The sequence below is a fragment of the Thamnophis elegans genome, chromosome 9 (genome assembly GCF_009769535.1).
Source record: "Thamnophis elegans isolate rThaEle1 chromosome 9, rThaEle1.pri, whole genome shotgun sequence".
NCBI lineage: Eukaryota > Metazoa > Chordata > Lepidosauria > Squamata > Colubridae > Thamnophis > Thamnophis elegans.
This window is the reverse complement of record NC_045549.1, coordinates 62,129,624-62,142,831: the sequence shown is the minus strand read 5'-3', so window position 1 is coordinate 62,142,831 and position 13,208 is coordinate 62,129,624. Positions and strand designations below refer to the sequence as shown.

The window sequence follows — 13,208 nt, the reverse complement described above, 5'->3', positions numbered from 1 at the left end:
CAGAAGATAATTGGACCCAGGTGGTTGTAATTAGGCTCCTCCCAAGAAAGTATATAAGGAGAGACTTTGGGAGAAGGCTGTTTGCAGGATTCAACTAATATACCAATGCTGGAGAAGCTCTTGTGTGTATTTCTTATCTTAGAAGTCTGGATTGTTGCCAGTGTGTGTGTCGGTGTGTTGGTTTACTGTCGGTGTGTTAGTTTACTGTCGGTGTGTTAGTTTGTCGGTGTGTTAGTTTACTGTGAATAAATTGTCTAGCAGTAATCTTTTATTGGAGTGCCTTGGCGTACGGGGGGGGGGGGGGGGAACATATATGTATGTATATATATCAGGCAACCAATCTAGAATAGCCCTTGACTTACAACCATTTGTTTAATGACTATTCAATGTTACAAAAACTGCATTAAAACCAGTCCTTACGCTTTTGATCACTGCACCATCTCTAGGATACATGATCAACATTTGGAACATTTGACGAAAGTTCAAATCCTTTTTGTGGTCCTAAGTTGAAGGCCTATCTCTTGGGTGTCAAATTTGCTATGTCACATGACTTTTGTGATGCTGGGGTGGGCGTGGTCGACTGGCCGCCAGTTTGACACCCCTGCCTATCTGTATAGCATCTAAATGCTGGATTTAAACTACTACCCATCCCAGCTAGCATGACCAAGAGATACAGATGATGGGAACTTGGATTCCAACAATTTCTGAAAAGCTATTATTCCTGCCTCTGATATACATTACATTTGCACCGCAGAAGCCACCAAAAGATGTTGCTGCCTAAGCAATTTTCTACCAAAGAACATGCCAAGTGCAGATGGTACTGTTACCCAGGTGGGGAGAAGAGGGTAGATTTCTGAGTTATTCTTTTTCTTTGCATTCATATTGAAGAAATTTAGATCAGAACACCATCCCGAAGCCCTGCCCCAAAGGCTTCCTTATATTATTCACAGGCCACTCTTTTTAAAGTAGGTCATACAAATGCAAATAATTGCTTTTGGGGATTATGATTCACATACCTGTGATGCTGCCTTCTCAAAGCCATCTGGATTCAGAGACGGCATGATGTGGATGCGTGTACTGTGGATCAAATTAATGACAGTCTCGTTTCCCTTCTGATATTCATTGCACAAGTATTGAGCCAAAAAGATAAGAAGTTCTCTTCCAACAGCTTCATTTCCATGCATGTTGCCAACATATTTGAATTCTGGCTCTCCTAAAACATACAAGAAATGCAGGATCTCAAATGTGTAGAGATTTAAGAAATGCACAAAAAGCAAAAGCATGTCAAATCACAAACATTCTATAATTCCTTCGTTCAATAACCCAGAATCTCACTCACTTTCCTATTTATATTACGGAGGACAAAATATAGGTTAACCTCCCTCTCCATTTTCAGTCCCCTGTGCTTTATTTTGCACCACAGCTAAACATTCTGTAAGTCAAGGAATCATATTGTGCAGCAAGGGAGCAGCTGGGTGATTGGACATCTTGTTCCATGAACAACAATTTTGTTCTCCCCGTAGAGATAAAATAAGATATCATGCCAATGTATACTAGATCACATTGATTTGAACTAAAGCCCAATATACAAGTGAAGTGGTTATTGTGTCTTCACACAGATGCATAAACTGAATAATTGAATAAACAGTTTCAATCAGCCTGCGTAAAGGTGAAGGATTTAGCGATATTAATGTAGGTATGTTCCACAGAGCATCAATATTTACAGAATGCATAGAATCTTATTACTATTCAAAGCTTCCCAATTCAATGTACTGTGGAGATAGTGAAAAGGTTACTTGGTACTGACACAATGGAAACTATATTAAAAATCGAGATAGTCCTGAAAGGTGAAGGATTTAGTGATATTAATGTAGGTATGTTCCACAGAGAATGCATAGAAGATATCCTGGGATCCCAAGATCCAAGTGTGTGTGAGTGCGTGGGTGTTTTTCCATTTATCTTTGCTAATCAGAGTAAAATCATATTCTTGAATGAAGGTGAATATTCTCACTTTCTCCATGGATAGCACACTGAAACAATCGGAAATAAAACATGACTATATGTTAAGAGTTAATATTTATAGGAGTCTATATTTACAAATGAAAACTGGACTTTAAAGAAGCAGAACAGGAAGAGTGTTGCCACTTTGAATTTTGGTGTTGGTGAAGACTCCTGAGAATACCATGGACAGCCAAAAAAAAAAAAAAACCCCAACAACAATTCAACCTAGAGTTTTGTTTTCCAAACAGTTTTAAACAGTATTCAGGTGAAACTCGAAAAATTAGAATATTGTGCAAAAGTTCATTTATTTCAGTAATGCAACTTAAAAGGTGAAACTAATATATGAGATAGATTCATAACATGCAAAGCAAGATAGTTCAAGCCGTGATTTGTCATAATTGTGATGATTATGGCTTACAGTTCATGAAAACCCCAAATCCGCAATCTCAGAAAATTAGAATGTTACATGCAATCAATAAAACAAGGATTGTACATAGAACAATATCAGACCTCTGAAAAGTATAAGCATGCATATGTAGTCAGTACTTGGTTTGGGCCCCTTTTGCAGCAATTACTGCCTCAATGCGGCGTGGCATAGCAGCTATCAGCCTGTGGCACTGCGGAGGTGTTATGGAAGACCAGGATGCTTCAATAGCAGCCTTCAGCTCTTCTGCATTGTTCAGTCTCATGTCTCTCATCTTTCTCTTGGCAATGCCCCATAGATTCTCTATGGGGTTCAGGTCAAGCGAGTTTGCTGGCCAATCAAGCACAGTAATCCAATAGTCATTGAACCAGGTTTTGGTGCTTTTGGCAGTGTGGGCAGCTGGAAAATGAAGTCAGCATCCCCATAAATCTCATCTGCAAAAGGAAGCATGAAGTGCTCCAAAATTTCCTGGTAGACAGCTGCATTGACCCTGGACTTAATGAAGCACAGTGGACCAACACCAGCAAATGACATGGCTCCTCAAATCAACACAGACTGCGAAAACTTCACAGTGGACTTCAAGCATCTTGCAGTCTGTGCCTCTTTATTCTTCCTCCATACTCTGGGTCCTTGGTTTCCAAATGAGATGCAAAAGTTGCTCTCATCAGAAAAGAGGACTTTAGAACACTGAGCAATAGACCAGGTCTGTTTTTCTTTAGCCCAGGTAAGACGCTTCTGACATTTGTTGTTCAGGAGCACGTTGACAAGAGGAATACATCAACTGAAGCCCATTTGCAAGATCCGTCTCTGTGTGGTGGCTCTTGATGCACTGATTCCAGCCTCAGTCCACTCCTTGTGAATGTACCCAATACTTTTGAATGGCCTTTTCCTGACAATCCTCTCCAGGCTGCGATCATCCCTGCTGCTTGTGCACCTTTTTCTTCCATCCTTTTCCCTTCCACATAACTTTCTGTTAATGTGCTTTGATACAGCACTTTGGGAACATCCAACTTCTTTTGCAATTACCTTTTGAGGCTTTCCCTCCTTATGGAGGGTGTCAATGATGGTTTTCTGCACAACTGTCAGGTCAGCAGTCTTTCCTATGATTGTGATTCCTGCTGAACCAGACTGAAAGACCATTTAAAAGCTCAGGAACTCTTTGTAGGTGTTATAGCTTAATTAGCTGATTAGAACGGGACACTTTGAGCCTAGAATATTGCACCATTTCACAATATTCTAATTTTCTGAGATTGTGGATTTGTGGTTTTCATGAGCTGTATGCCATAATCATCACAATTATGACAAGTCACAGCTTGAACTATCTTGCGTTGCATGTAATGAGTCTATCTCATATATTAGTTTCACCTTTTGAGTTGCATTACTGAAATAAATGAACTTTTGCACGATATTCTAATTTTTCGAGCTTCACCTATACACCTTTTTTGCAATGGTTCAACTTCCCCAACCAGGGTACCATAACTAACAAGACATTAAAAATATTTGAAGTCTGAATTCTAAGTTTTGCTGGACATGGTTTTTTGTTTCAATAAGGAATAACCTATCCAAAGATTGCTCAAAGAGAGGATGAGTAAGGAGTATTATGTATGTTTGCCACCTTGAGTTATTTATAAAGTAATAATGCTGGAATAATAATGTAATGTAATGTAATGTAATGTAATGTAATGTAATGTAATGTAATGAATGAATGAATGAATGAATGAATGAATGAATGAATGAATGAATGAATGAATGAATGAGTTCTGTTCTTATTAAAATCAGCAGGGGTGAAATTATAACTAACTCCTTTCTCAGACATCAGGAAACCAAATTACTGTCCAAGTTACAAATTTCATGACATACTGTTTTTAGTCACACAAAAGAAATGTGTAACTTGGACAAGATTGACCAAGATTGACACTATTTAGCAAAGAAAAATACAGCTTCCATCACTTAGTTCAAACCACACAAGGTAGAAAATCCATATAATTCCATGGATTTTCTCTGAAGCAAACTACTTATAACTGGACTGTGTGGTTACATAGGAAGACTGTTAGAAATAAATTCCAGAAAGTTTCAAAGTAATTCAGAATTCAACTCTCAATAGTTTTGTATTAGAAAGCAGATAGAACAGGGGTGTCAAACTTACAGCCCGCAGGCGGAAGCGTCATGTGTTGGCCACGCCCTCTCCCATTTAGTGAAGGGGGGAAAGTCATCATACATCATGTGGCAATGTGACGCCATGAGTTTGACACCCCTGAGCTAAAAGAATTAAGATTAGTTTTACTGATAAGATTCAGTACAGCTGGTTAAATGAATGGACTTATTTAATTATAGGGAGGAAAATGGTAAGTGGTAAGGAAATTAAACAAAAGCTCAGACAGTAAAGAAACACCCATAAGCCAAAGAAGGAGTTTTCCAGTTTTGATTCTATTCCTGTTAAATCAGCTCTCAGATTGAGCAGATATCATTGGGACTTGTAGGTCTGGAGCCAACCTGGGAGGAACAAACTAACCTGCAGAACTCAGTAAGTTGTGCTTGTTTGTCTTGGCTGCAATTAGCACCAATAGATCTCGCTGAAACGAAGGGCAGATGGATGCTGCAGCCAGAGAGAGGAAAAGCTGCAACTTTCTCTGTACTTTCACAAATTGCCCCCCAAATGCAGCAACAGAAGAATTAAAAATCAAAGACCTTCATAATTGTATCAATAAACCTAAGAATTTAAACACTTGGCATCTTATTAAATTACCAGATTCTTTTCAAATAGTGAGGTGCTCGGACCCTGAATTTGTGCTAGGCTGATTTAAGTCAAAGATGATTTCCATTCTATAATCTCCAAATGTTTTGCATGCAAATGTTAATTGTTGGTCTCCAACAAGAGACCTTTCTGGAGACATGGATATTGGCATGAATATTATCAGTAACTTCTCAAGACTCACCAGAGGTGGGTTCCTACCAGTTCGCACCTATTCGGTAGAACCAGTTCGTCAAATCTACCGAACCGGTTAGAAGAGGTCCCACCAGTGGACCCGGAAAGCAGGCCACACCTACAGAACAGGTTCCAAAAATTTTTGAAACCCACCACTGGTCCTTGGATATGATTATTCTACACTATCATGCTCATATTTATAAAACTCAGTGCCTCTGTGAAAGGTAAGGATGACTACTGCGTTTGTGGTGCAATCAGAACATTGCGTGTGTTGAAGTTGTTTTAACGCAAACCAAAGATGCCTTTTAAAAAACAAGTTTATATCATATTCTTATGCATGCCAGTGCTGTGTGTGAGGTAATTTAAGGTGGTTCTGACAAGTGTCGTCGGCATCTTCATATCCAGTCAGATGGGCGGCAAGCCACTCCCATCTGGTCCCATGGGCGGCAAGCCACTCCCACAAAGGAGGCCACACCCACAGAGTAGGTTCAAACAATTTTTGAAACCCACCACTGAGACTCACTGACATATTATTTCACAAATGATATGCCTCTTTGCTTGCAAGCACTGAAGAATCCTTCTAAGGACTGTAAGGGCCCTTGATGCAATATTGTCTTTCTTTGAGAAACTACTGGAGACAAAATGTCTCCAAAACTGGGACAAAGGGATGGATTTAATAAGTTTTTGATTTGGAAAAAAGCTATTAGGCTTCTTGGTTATTCAGGAGGCCCTTTCTGATTTAGGCTGGTTTATTCTACAATAAGCAAACCTTTGGGACATAGGAACTCGTAACAGTTTAGCTGTTTGCTTATTCACAAAATGCCTGCTATGATATGTCTGCCCAGTCACATCATTTGCTCAGTCATTTGCTGAGGTAACTGCCTACTATTCATCTATCTTCCATCTACCTGACCTCTCTTTTTTTCCCCTGAGCAATGCATATATGATGCAAACACCTATAATTTTTTCTAGGGATGCTTAACAAGAAAAGATAATGCTCATCCTTGTTTTACTTTTTAATTACAGGTATTTAATAAATGGTTATTAAAGTGCAAAAGCAGTACAGCATGCATCTAAGAACACATCTGAAGGTTTAATGATGTTTGCTGGCTTTATGCTATATTCCCTGCTCTCCTATGACAGCAGCATGATTTCCCCGCCCACCGACAAATATAAACCCTGTTCGTTTGAACAATCATAGAAATGTAAGCTGATAAAGATATACTGACAACAGATTAATTGCCTGTTTGTAAGATCATACATTAAGAAGGTAACATTGCATTTTAATGATTTCTGCAGACTCTAAGGAACCAATTATTTCATTCCTGTCAAATACCCATCAATTCAGTACAGCTAGGCTGGATGTGTTCATTTCATTCCTTAGTCAGAGATATGAATAAATGGAAAATTACAAATTGACTAAAAGCACATAGAGGCTGACAGTGCAACTGCTCCCAAGGGGAAACCAACATTTTCAGGTAAATATTCTACAGAATCTTATTACTATTCAAAGCTTCCCAATTCAATGTACTGGTGGAGATAGTGAAAAGGTTACTTGGTACTGACACAAAGGAAACTACATTAAAAATCAAAATAGCCCCTGAAAGTGGTCAATTTAAGAAAACAGCCAAGTAGCTCATAGGTTATTTCGAAACTATTATTCGAGCCTCACTTTGTATTTCATAGGGGTGTTGCAAAACTAAATCCAAGGGAAAAATATTTTACAGGGATGTGCAATTCTCAATAATTCAGAGATCAATTTATTATTTCTGTATTAATTTAAGAGGAACAAATTAACACAAACATTAATAATGAAAGAATATACTTCTGTCTCTTGCTGTGTAATTATTGTATTTTCTCATTGTACAATTTATAAATCCTTACCTTATGGAAAGGACACCCACTAAATTTCCATGAGTCGTCCTCCCAAAACATTATCTCTACATTTTCTCATCTTATTTACAAATGACCCAGGTTTTGGCCTCAATAGAATAATTAATCTTTAAAATCTGCAGTATCAAAATATGTATTTGAATCCATGTTTTTAGCTTTTCACATGCCCATCAAGCATGATAAAATGTCCCTTCATATGTTCACATTTTCAACATATATTTGAACTCCCTGTATACGTTCTAGATGGTTTGTCTGTTGTTACACACCAACTTTATATAGTTTGTATTAGCTTTTTATTTTCTTTTTAAAGGTTTTTGTATTTTCTAAATAAGAATAGAAAAGTTGATTTAAAGTTCTCCGGGCATTCTGAATCCATAGGAAATGGACTTAGGTTCTTTGGGACAAATATTATAAGATGGATGCTTAAATCCAAGGGGATTATCCCAGTTTGGGTCAGATGAAGTCCCACATTTGGCTAGTTTCATATAAGTCATTGTATCATATGGTTTCAAACAATTATTATAAAATAATTGATAAAATGTTTCATAAAGAAGAAAAGGTTACAAATAGTGAATTGAGAATTCCCTATTATTTGCCAAAGATATTATGAGCACAAACCTAATAGAAAAAAATTCATTAAAATCTTCCATTTATTGTTATATACTTTTTCTTCGGCTTTCTTTTTTTAAAAATATTTTTTTTCTTTACGTACAATGCTTTTTAGCATGTTCAATTTTGAGATTTACTTTGCCTTTCCTTGCTATAAAATATTTATCATTCTCCCTGCTTAAAAAAAAAAAACTAGACTCTGAAGAATTATGTCATTTTCCCTTGTTCTGAAGAATTTCAGAGAGACCAGAAACCTAAACCCATTTCTCTTGTCATTTTATTAAACACAAGGCTGGTGACACTTTGTTGCGTTCTTCACATCAATTGTATTACGGTGTCAATACTTAGCATTTGCACACTTTTATAGGGCTGTGATACTGTTCTGAAGATGGGTGTTAGAATGCTTCAGGCTTCCAATTATACAACTCAAAATAGTACTTGTTAAGTAGAGCTAATATCTATGTAGCAGAAGACCATGAAAATATGTATTTCTAATAATCTCTCTTTTAAATCTGGACTTAGTCCAAGTACTGAGCCCAAGAACAACTTTAATGGGAACTAAGGGATGGAAAATAAAATCACTGTCATTCTCACCAAGTGCTTTCAGTGTACACCTATCCTACAGCCCTTGACTTAAAAAGATGTTGGATCTGGGGTCCAAAGGATACCTATTTAATTTGCTAGCACTTGATGGAATATATATTATCAACCCCACTTGTTTCCTACAATTAGTACATTTCCAAGGATTCAGGAAAAAGAAAACTGCAGCCTTCCAGAATGCAGATAAGCTACCAGAGAAACTAGCCAAAGCCACAGCGTGCATAGTCATCATCGCACCTGATAACAAAAGATGTGTGCTCAGTTTGAAAGGAAAAGAAATGTACTCAAAGTTTTGCCTGATAAGCTCCATTCACTACCATAGAAATAAACCCTCACTCACTCCCCGCCCCCAGCAATCAAAACATCTAGGTTCTTTGGCCCACTGCCTTTAAAATTCTGCATGATCACAACATTCCACTGATAATAACACATTCTTTAAGCCCCACCTTCTCCCCTTCCTTATCTTTGCGATTCTTTTGTTCAATCCATGTGTGCCCTGGTGTTTTGTTTTATGTGCTACAGGGAAAACCCCTTGATTCCATGGAAAACAAATGCATCATAGGATGGATTCTGAATGTTGGGAATAAATGTCTATTTTTCCACCTATTCATGAGACTTAAATAAACAAGCAAAGAAGCTGTGGCATTTGTGTATGGATTGTACATTCTCCTTTTGTCTTCCTTGAAGCAGCAACACCTAAATGGAGATCTGATGTGAGAAGAACGCTTTGTGTGTTTGAGAAGCAACCTTACTCAGCTCTGTTGCATCAGTTTCAGGACAAGGTGTTCTGAACAAGGAGTTCTCTTAGGTCTCTATGTCAAGATATCATCACACCTATCTCTTTGTTACACATACATTCACGTTTTCCCAATCACTAACTCTTTGCCTCACCTACAGAAAAGGATTGTTGTGAGGAGAAATGGGGTGAAGAATCACTCCCAAGGCTCCATATTATTCTAAGCATAGTTAATCTGCCTCCCTCCCCTGATCCAATAGGTCCCTGCTCTTTATCCTTCATAGGCACACTTAACACCTGGTTCTTCCCACAGGCCTGAAGAAAAAGTGAATCAGAGCAGAATGAGAAGGCATTGAGGTGAATGTCTGTGGAGATTCTCACAGATAGTTAGAATATTTTGGATATGTGATGTGATACCCAGAAAAATACGGCATATCACTTAATCCTCCAAGGAAAGATTGAAGGCAAACGAGTCCAGGCAGAAGAAAAAATCATGGCTTCAAAATCTAAGGGACTAGTTTGGACAAAACTCAACTCATGTGGCTGTTGATAAAAATAGGATCGCCAATATGATCGCCAACATCCAATGACAGATATGGAGGAGGAGGAGGAGGAGGAGGAGGAGGAGGAGGAGGAGGAGGAGGAGGAGGAGGAGGAGGAGGAGGAGGAGGAGGAGGAGGAGGAGGAGGAGATGATTATTCTCAGTCATCCAGGTCATGGATGAGGAGTGAAACAACTTCTTCCTCAAGGAAAAAACAATCCAGTTGCCTTTTGAAGGAAAAAAAAGCACTTTTGAAACTACTAAGTTGCATCTGGGAAGTCTCATGTGTGGCACCAAATTTTTCTGGGTTTTATTATTTCTTTTGTTTATATTGTGGTATACATTGTATACCACAATAGAAACATACACCCAGCATTTACTTTAAGAAGGGTAGCTGTACAAATGTATGAAATAAAATAATTAAAAAATTACAATGCTGGATTCATACAATATGCCAGAACATTGGATAATAAGAGTTGGAAGGGACTTCAGAGTTTTCTATTCATTTGTCTGGCTGGTTTTTCTGGTGTTTTTGCTAATGTTCATCAAATGGGCACTTTTCTTGAAACATTATTTCTCTAAAAGGACTAAACTGCTTTGATTGATTGTGCTTAGAATCTTTTAAAGTTATTGAAGAAAAAAATTGCAAATGAGTTTGTTCATATGAAGACAGGAGACCACAAGACTTTTCCAGTGCTTTCCTAATATTCACAATTTATTTTAAAATAAAGTGCCTTTGAGGGGATAACAAAATTAGAAATTATAGAAAAGTCTAGAATGAGTCAAAAAGCAAATTGTGTCTTTTCAGGAACCTTCACTTTGTAAGTATCAGTTCGAGTATGAATCTTTAACTTTGCATTTTGTAATTTTATAAAATGGGGAAAAGAGAGAGTAGAAATTCCACAGAATATCCCGTTACACCTCTAATGTATAACAAAAATGATGTTCCTTTAATGCATATATGTTGATTGTTCTTACCATGGCAAGGATACTATGATTTACTGATGAGTGTGATGAACAGCCAAGTTTAATTTTTAAGTTGCGAATCGTTGTTCTAATAAGCCAGGATCAGAGGTGGGTTTCACTTATTTTAACCACCAGTTTGCCCCACGTACTCGTGCACCTTCTGCGCATTCGCCTGGTCTTCTGCGCATGCGCCTGGCCTCAAAAACATGACTAAATAGGACAGCATACTGTCGGGGTGGGTGGGCAGGCCCACCCACAATCTCCACTACCAATTGGCCCAAAGTGGTCCAAACAGGCTGAATACCACCTCTGACCAGGAAGGGGTAAGATGAGGAGAGGTGGAAGACAACAAACCATTTTTCAACATGTCATTTTGTTAACCAGGTTTAAATTCTGAACTTCCCCCATCGTTTTGCAAGTACAGCTCATAATCTAGCTGTTGCTGTAAATAATGTTCCCAAGCAACTTGCTTTTATATTGATATTATCATGAAAACATACAGTGTTTCTCCAGAGAATTTAGTTCTTGCATTCCTAAGAGGCTTTTTCTGACCATATTTCATTTCAGTTTCTAGAGTGCCAGATAAAAATGCTGCTATTGTTTAGACCTGATTAAGAAATACAACTGTTGGCAACAGGAAAGAGATATGTGCAAGAAAGAGAACACTTTTTTCTCTCCCCCTCCCCCCCTATGTGGATCCCTGAATTAGCATGATTTTTCATGGAAAAAATATGCAAGCTTACACTGCAGGAAAATCCAATGATAGCTATATAGGGAAAGATGCAAAGGTTCTGTTTAAGAAATGGTAGAACCAGTTTATGTGATTTACAGCAAGGGTGTCAAACTCAAGGCTCGGGGCCTGGATCCGCCCCACAGGGTGCTTAGATCTGGCCAGCAGGACCACCCTGGATACAGTGAAGGACTGGCCCACGGTGCCTTTGCCAGAGAAAATTAAGCTTGGGAGGACCATCCGCGGCCCTCCCGAGCTCTGTTTTCACTGGCAGGGGGTTGCAGGAGGCTGTCGCAGCTGAAAATGGAGCTCGGGAGTCTGTTTTCGCTGGCAGAGAACTCGGGCCACCAAGGACATTCCCAACATGAGTGATGTCGAGCTGGCCATGTTCATCCTGGCCACGCCCGCCCCAGCCACCAAGGCCATTCCCGACATGAGTGATGTCGAGCTGGCCATGTTCATCCTGGCCACGCCCGCCCCAGCCCGAGGCCAAACACAACGCTGATGCAGCCCTCAATGAAATTGAGTTTGACACCCCTGCCTTAAGAGACTCTACACTTACCTTTCTTGAAATAAATCATTGATCTCTTATTCATTCCATCTATCTGCAGGCTCCTGCAGTGAGTTAGAAGAGGCTATGATGACTTACATATCATGACACAAACGATGCAATTGATTTACTTGTTTTACATTGTGATGTAAGGAAAAAGTTTTCTCCTTAGCACAAAGATGTGTCATAATTTCATGCAGACTTTTGAGAACACAACAGATGTTTCTGCAGTTATTAATATTTGTTAGGAGCTTCCAAGGAGCATTCCTTCATTTCCCCCCTAAATTTCAATTAATCTACCGCAATATTTAGAGCTACATTCACAGTAATCTTCTGTTACTATCTTGGGAAGAGTGAATGTTTCCAATAACAGCCATAATAACTGGAGTGGTATGGCATTTTCTAACATCCTCTGGCTAATAAATGTGAAGAGTGAGATAACTGAACTGAGTTAAACATGGAACAGAAAATGTAAACAAAGGTACTACTATATAATTGAGCAAATACTGGAAAGAAAAAATCCAGACCCTTTCCCCTGTTACTGGCTGCAGTTCATAAAGAATTTTGGGCAGAGCGCCTAAATTCTGTGTCTGTTGTCCTTGCCAATCTAAAAACCTGGATCCAATCTGACAAGGACTTTATAAAACAACAAAGCCGCAAAGCTGTATGGTTTGCCATGGTCCTTTATAAGAGGTGAAACAATACTGCTTCATGCAGCGTACAAGTAATATGTCAAATTAATTTCCACAAGATTGTGGAAGACACTACTCTCTTAGATACCTTTCACCGGGTGTTGGATAAATGAAAGGGACAAATCTATAAAGAGATATTAATGTTAGGATTCAATATGACCTCTTGGCTGGCAGCAGCTTGCCTTCAAGTATTAGTGGCATGCAGTGACGTGCAGTGAGGTTTATGGCTGGTGAGGCACTGACACAGTGGTAGGTTTCAAATTTTTTTTGACTTGTGGACCTCAACTCCCAGAATCAGTGAAGCTGGGCTTATATAGTTTTATCCAGCTGTGTGTGTGTGTGTGTGTGTGTGTGTGTGTGTGTGTGTGTGTGTTTGAAAAGGCAATGTGGCTCTGCCTGCAATCAAACTACACTTGAGGAGGGATCTACGCTTGAGGATGAAGTTTGAATTCCTCCCTCTCCCTCTGACCCACACATACCTTTTCCAGCTGTTTCAGAGAGGATTTCAACTCTGCTCTTGCCTGTCATCATGAAAAGAAA

At 38.8% G+C, this 13,208-nt stretch overlaps 1 protein-coding gene across 1 annotated transcript in view; it reads right to left on the bottom strand.

The window, feature by feature from the left end:
- The window catches only part of CPE (carboxypeptidase E), a 51,879-nt gene that overhangs the window by 21,259 nt on the left and 17,412 nt on the right, over positions 1-13,208 (bottom strand). Inside the window, exon 2 of the mRNA XM_032223540.1 lies at positions 1,017-1,213. Coding sequence (XP_032079431.1) covers positions 1,017-1,213 — 197 coding nt within the window. The remainder of the gene's footprint in view (positions 1-1,016; positions 1,214-13,208) is intronic.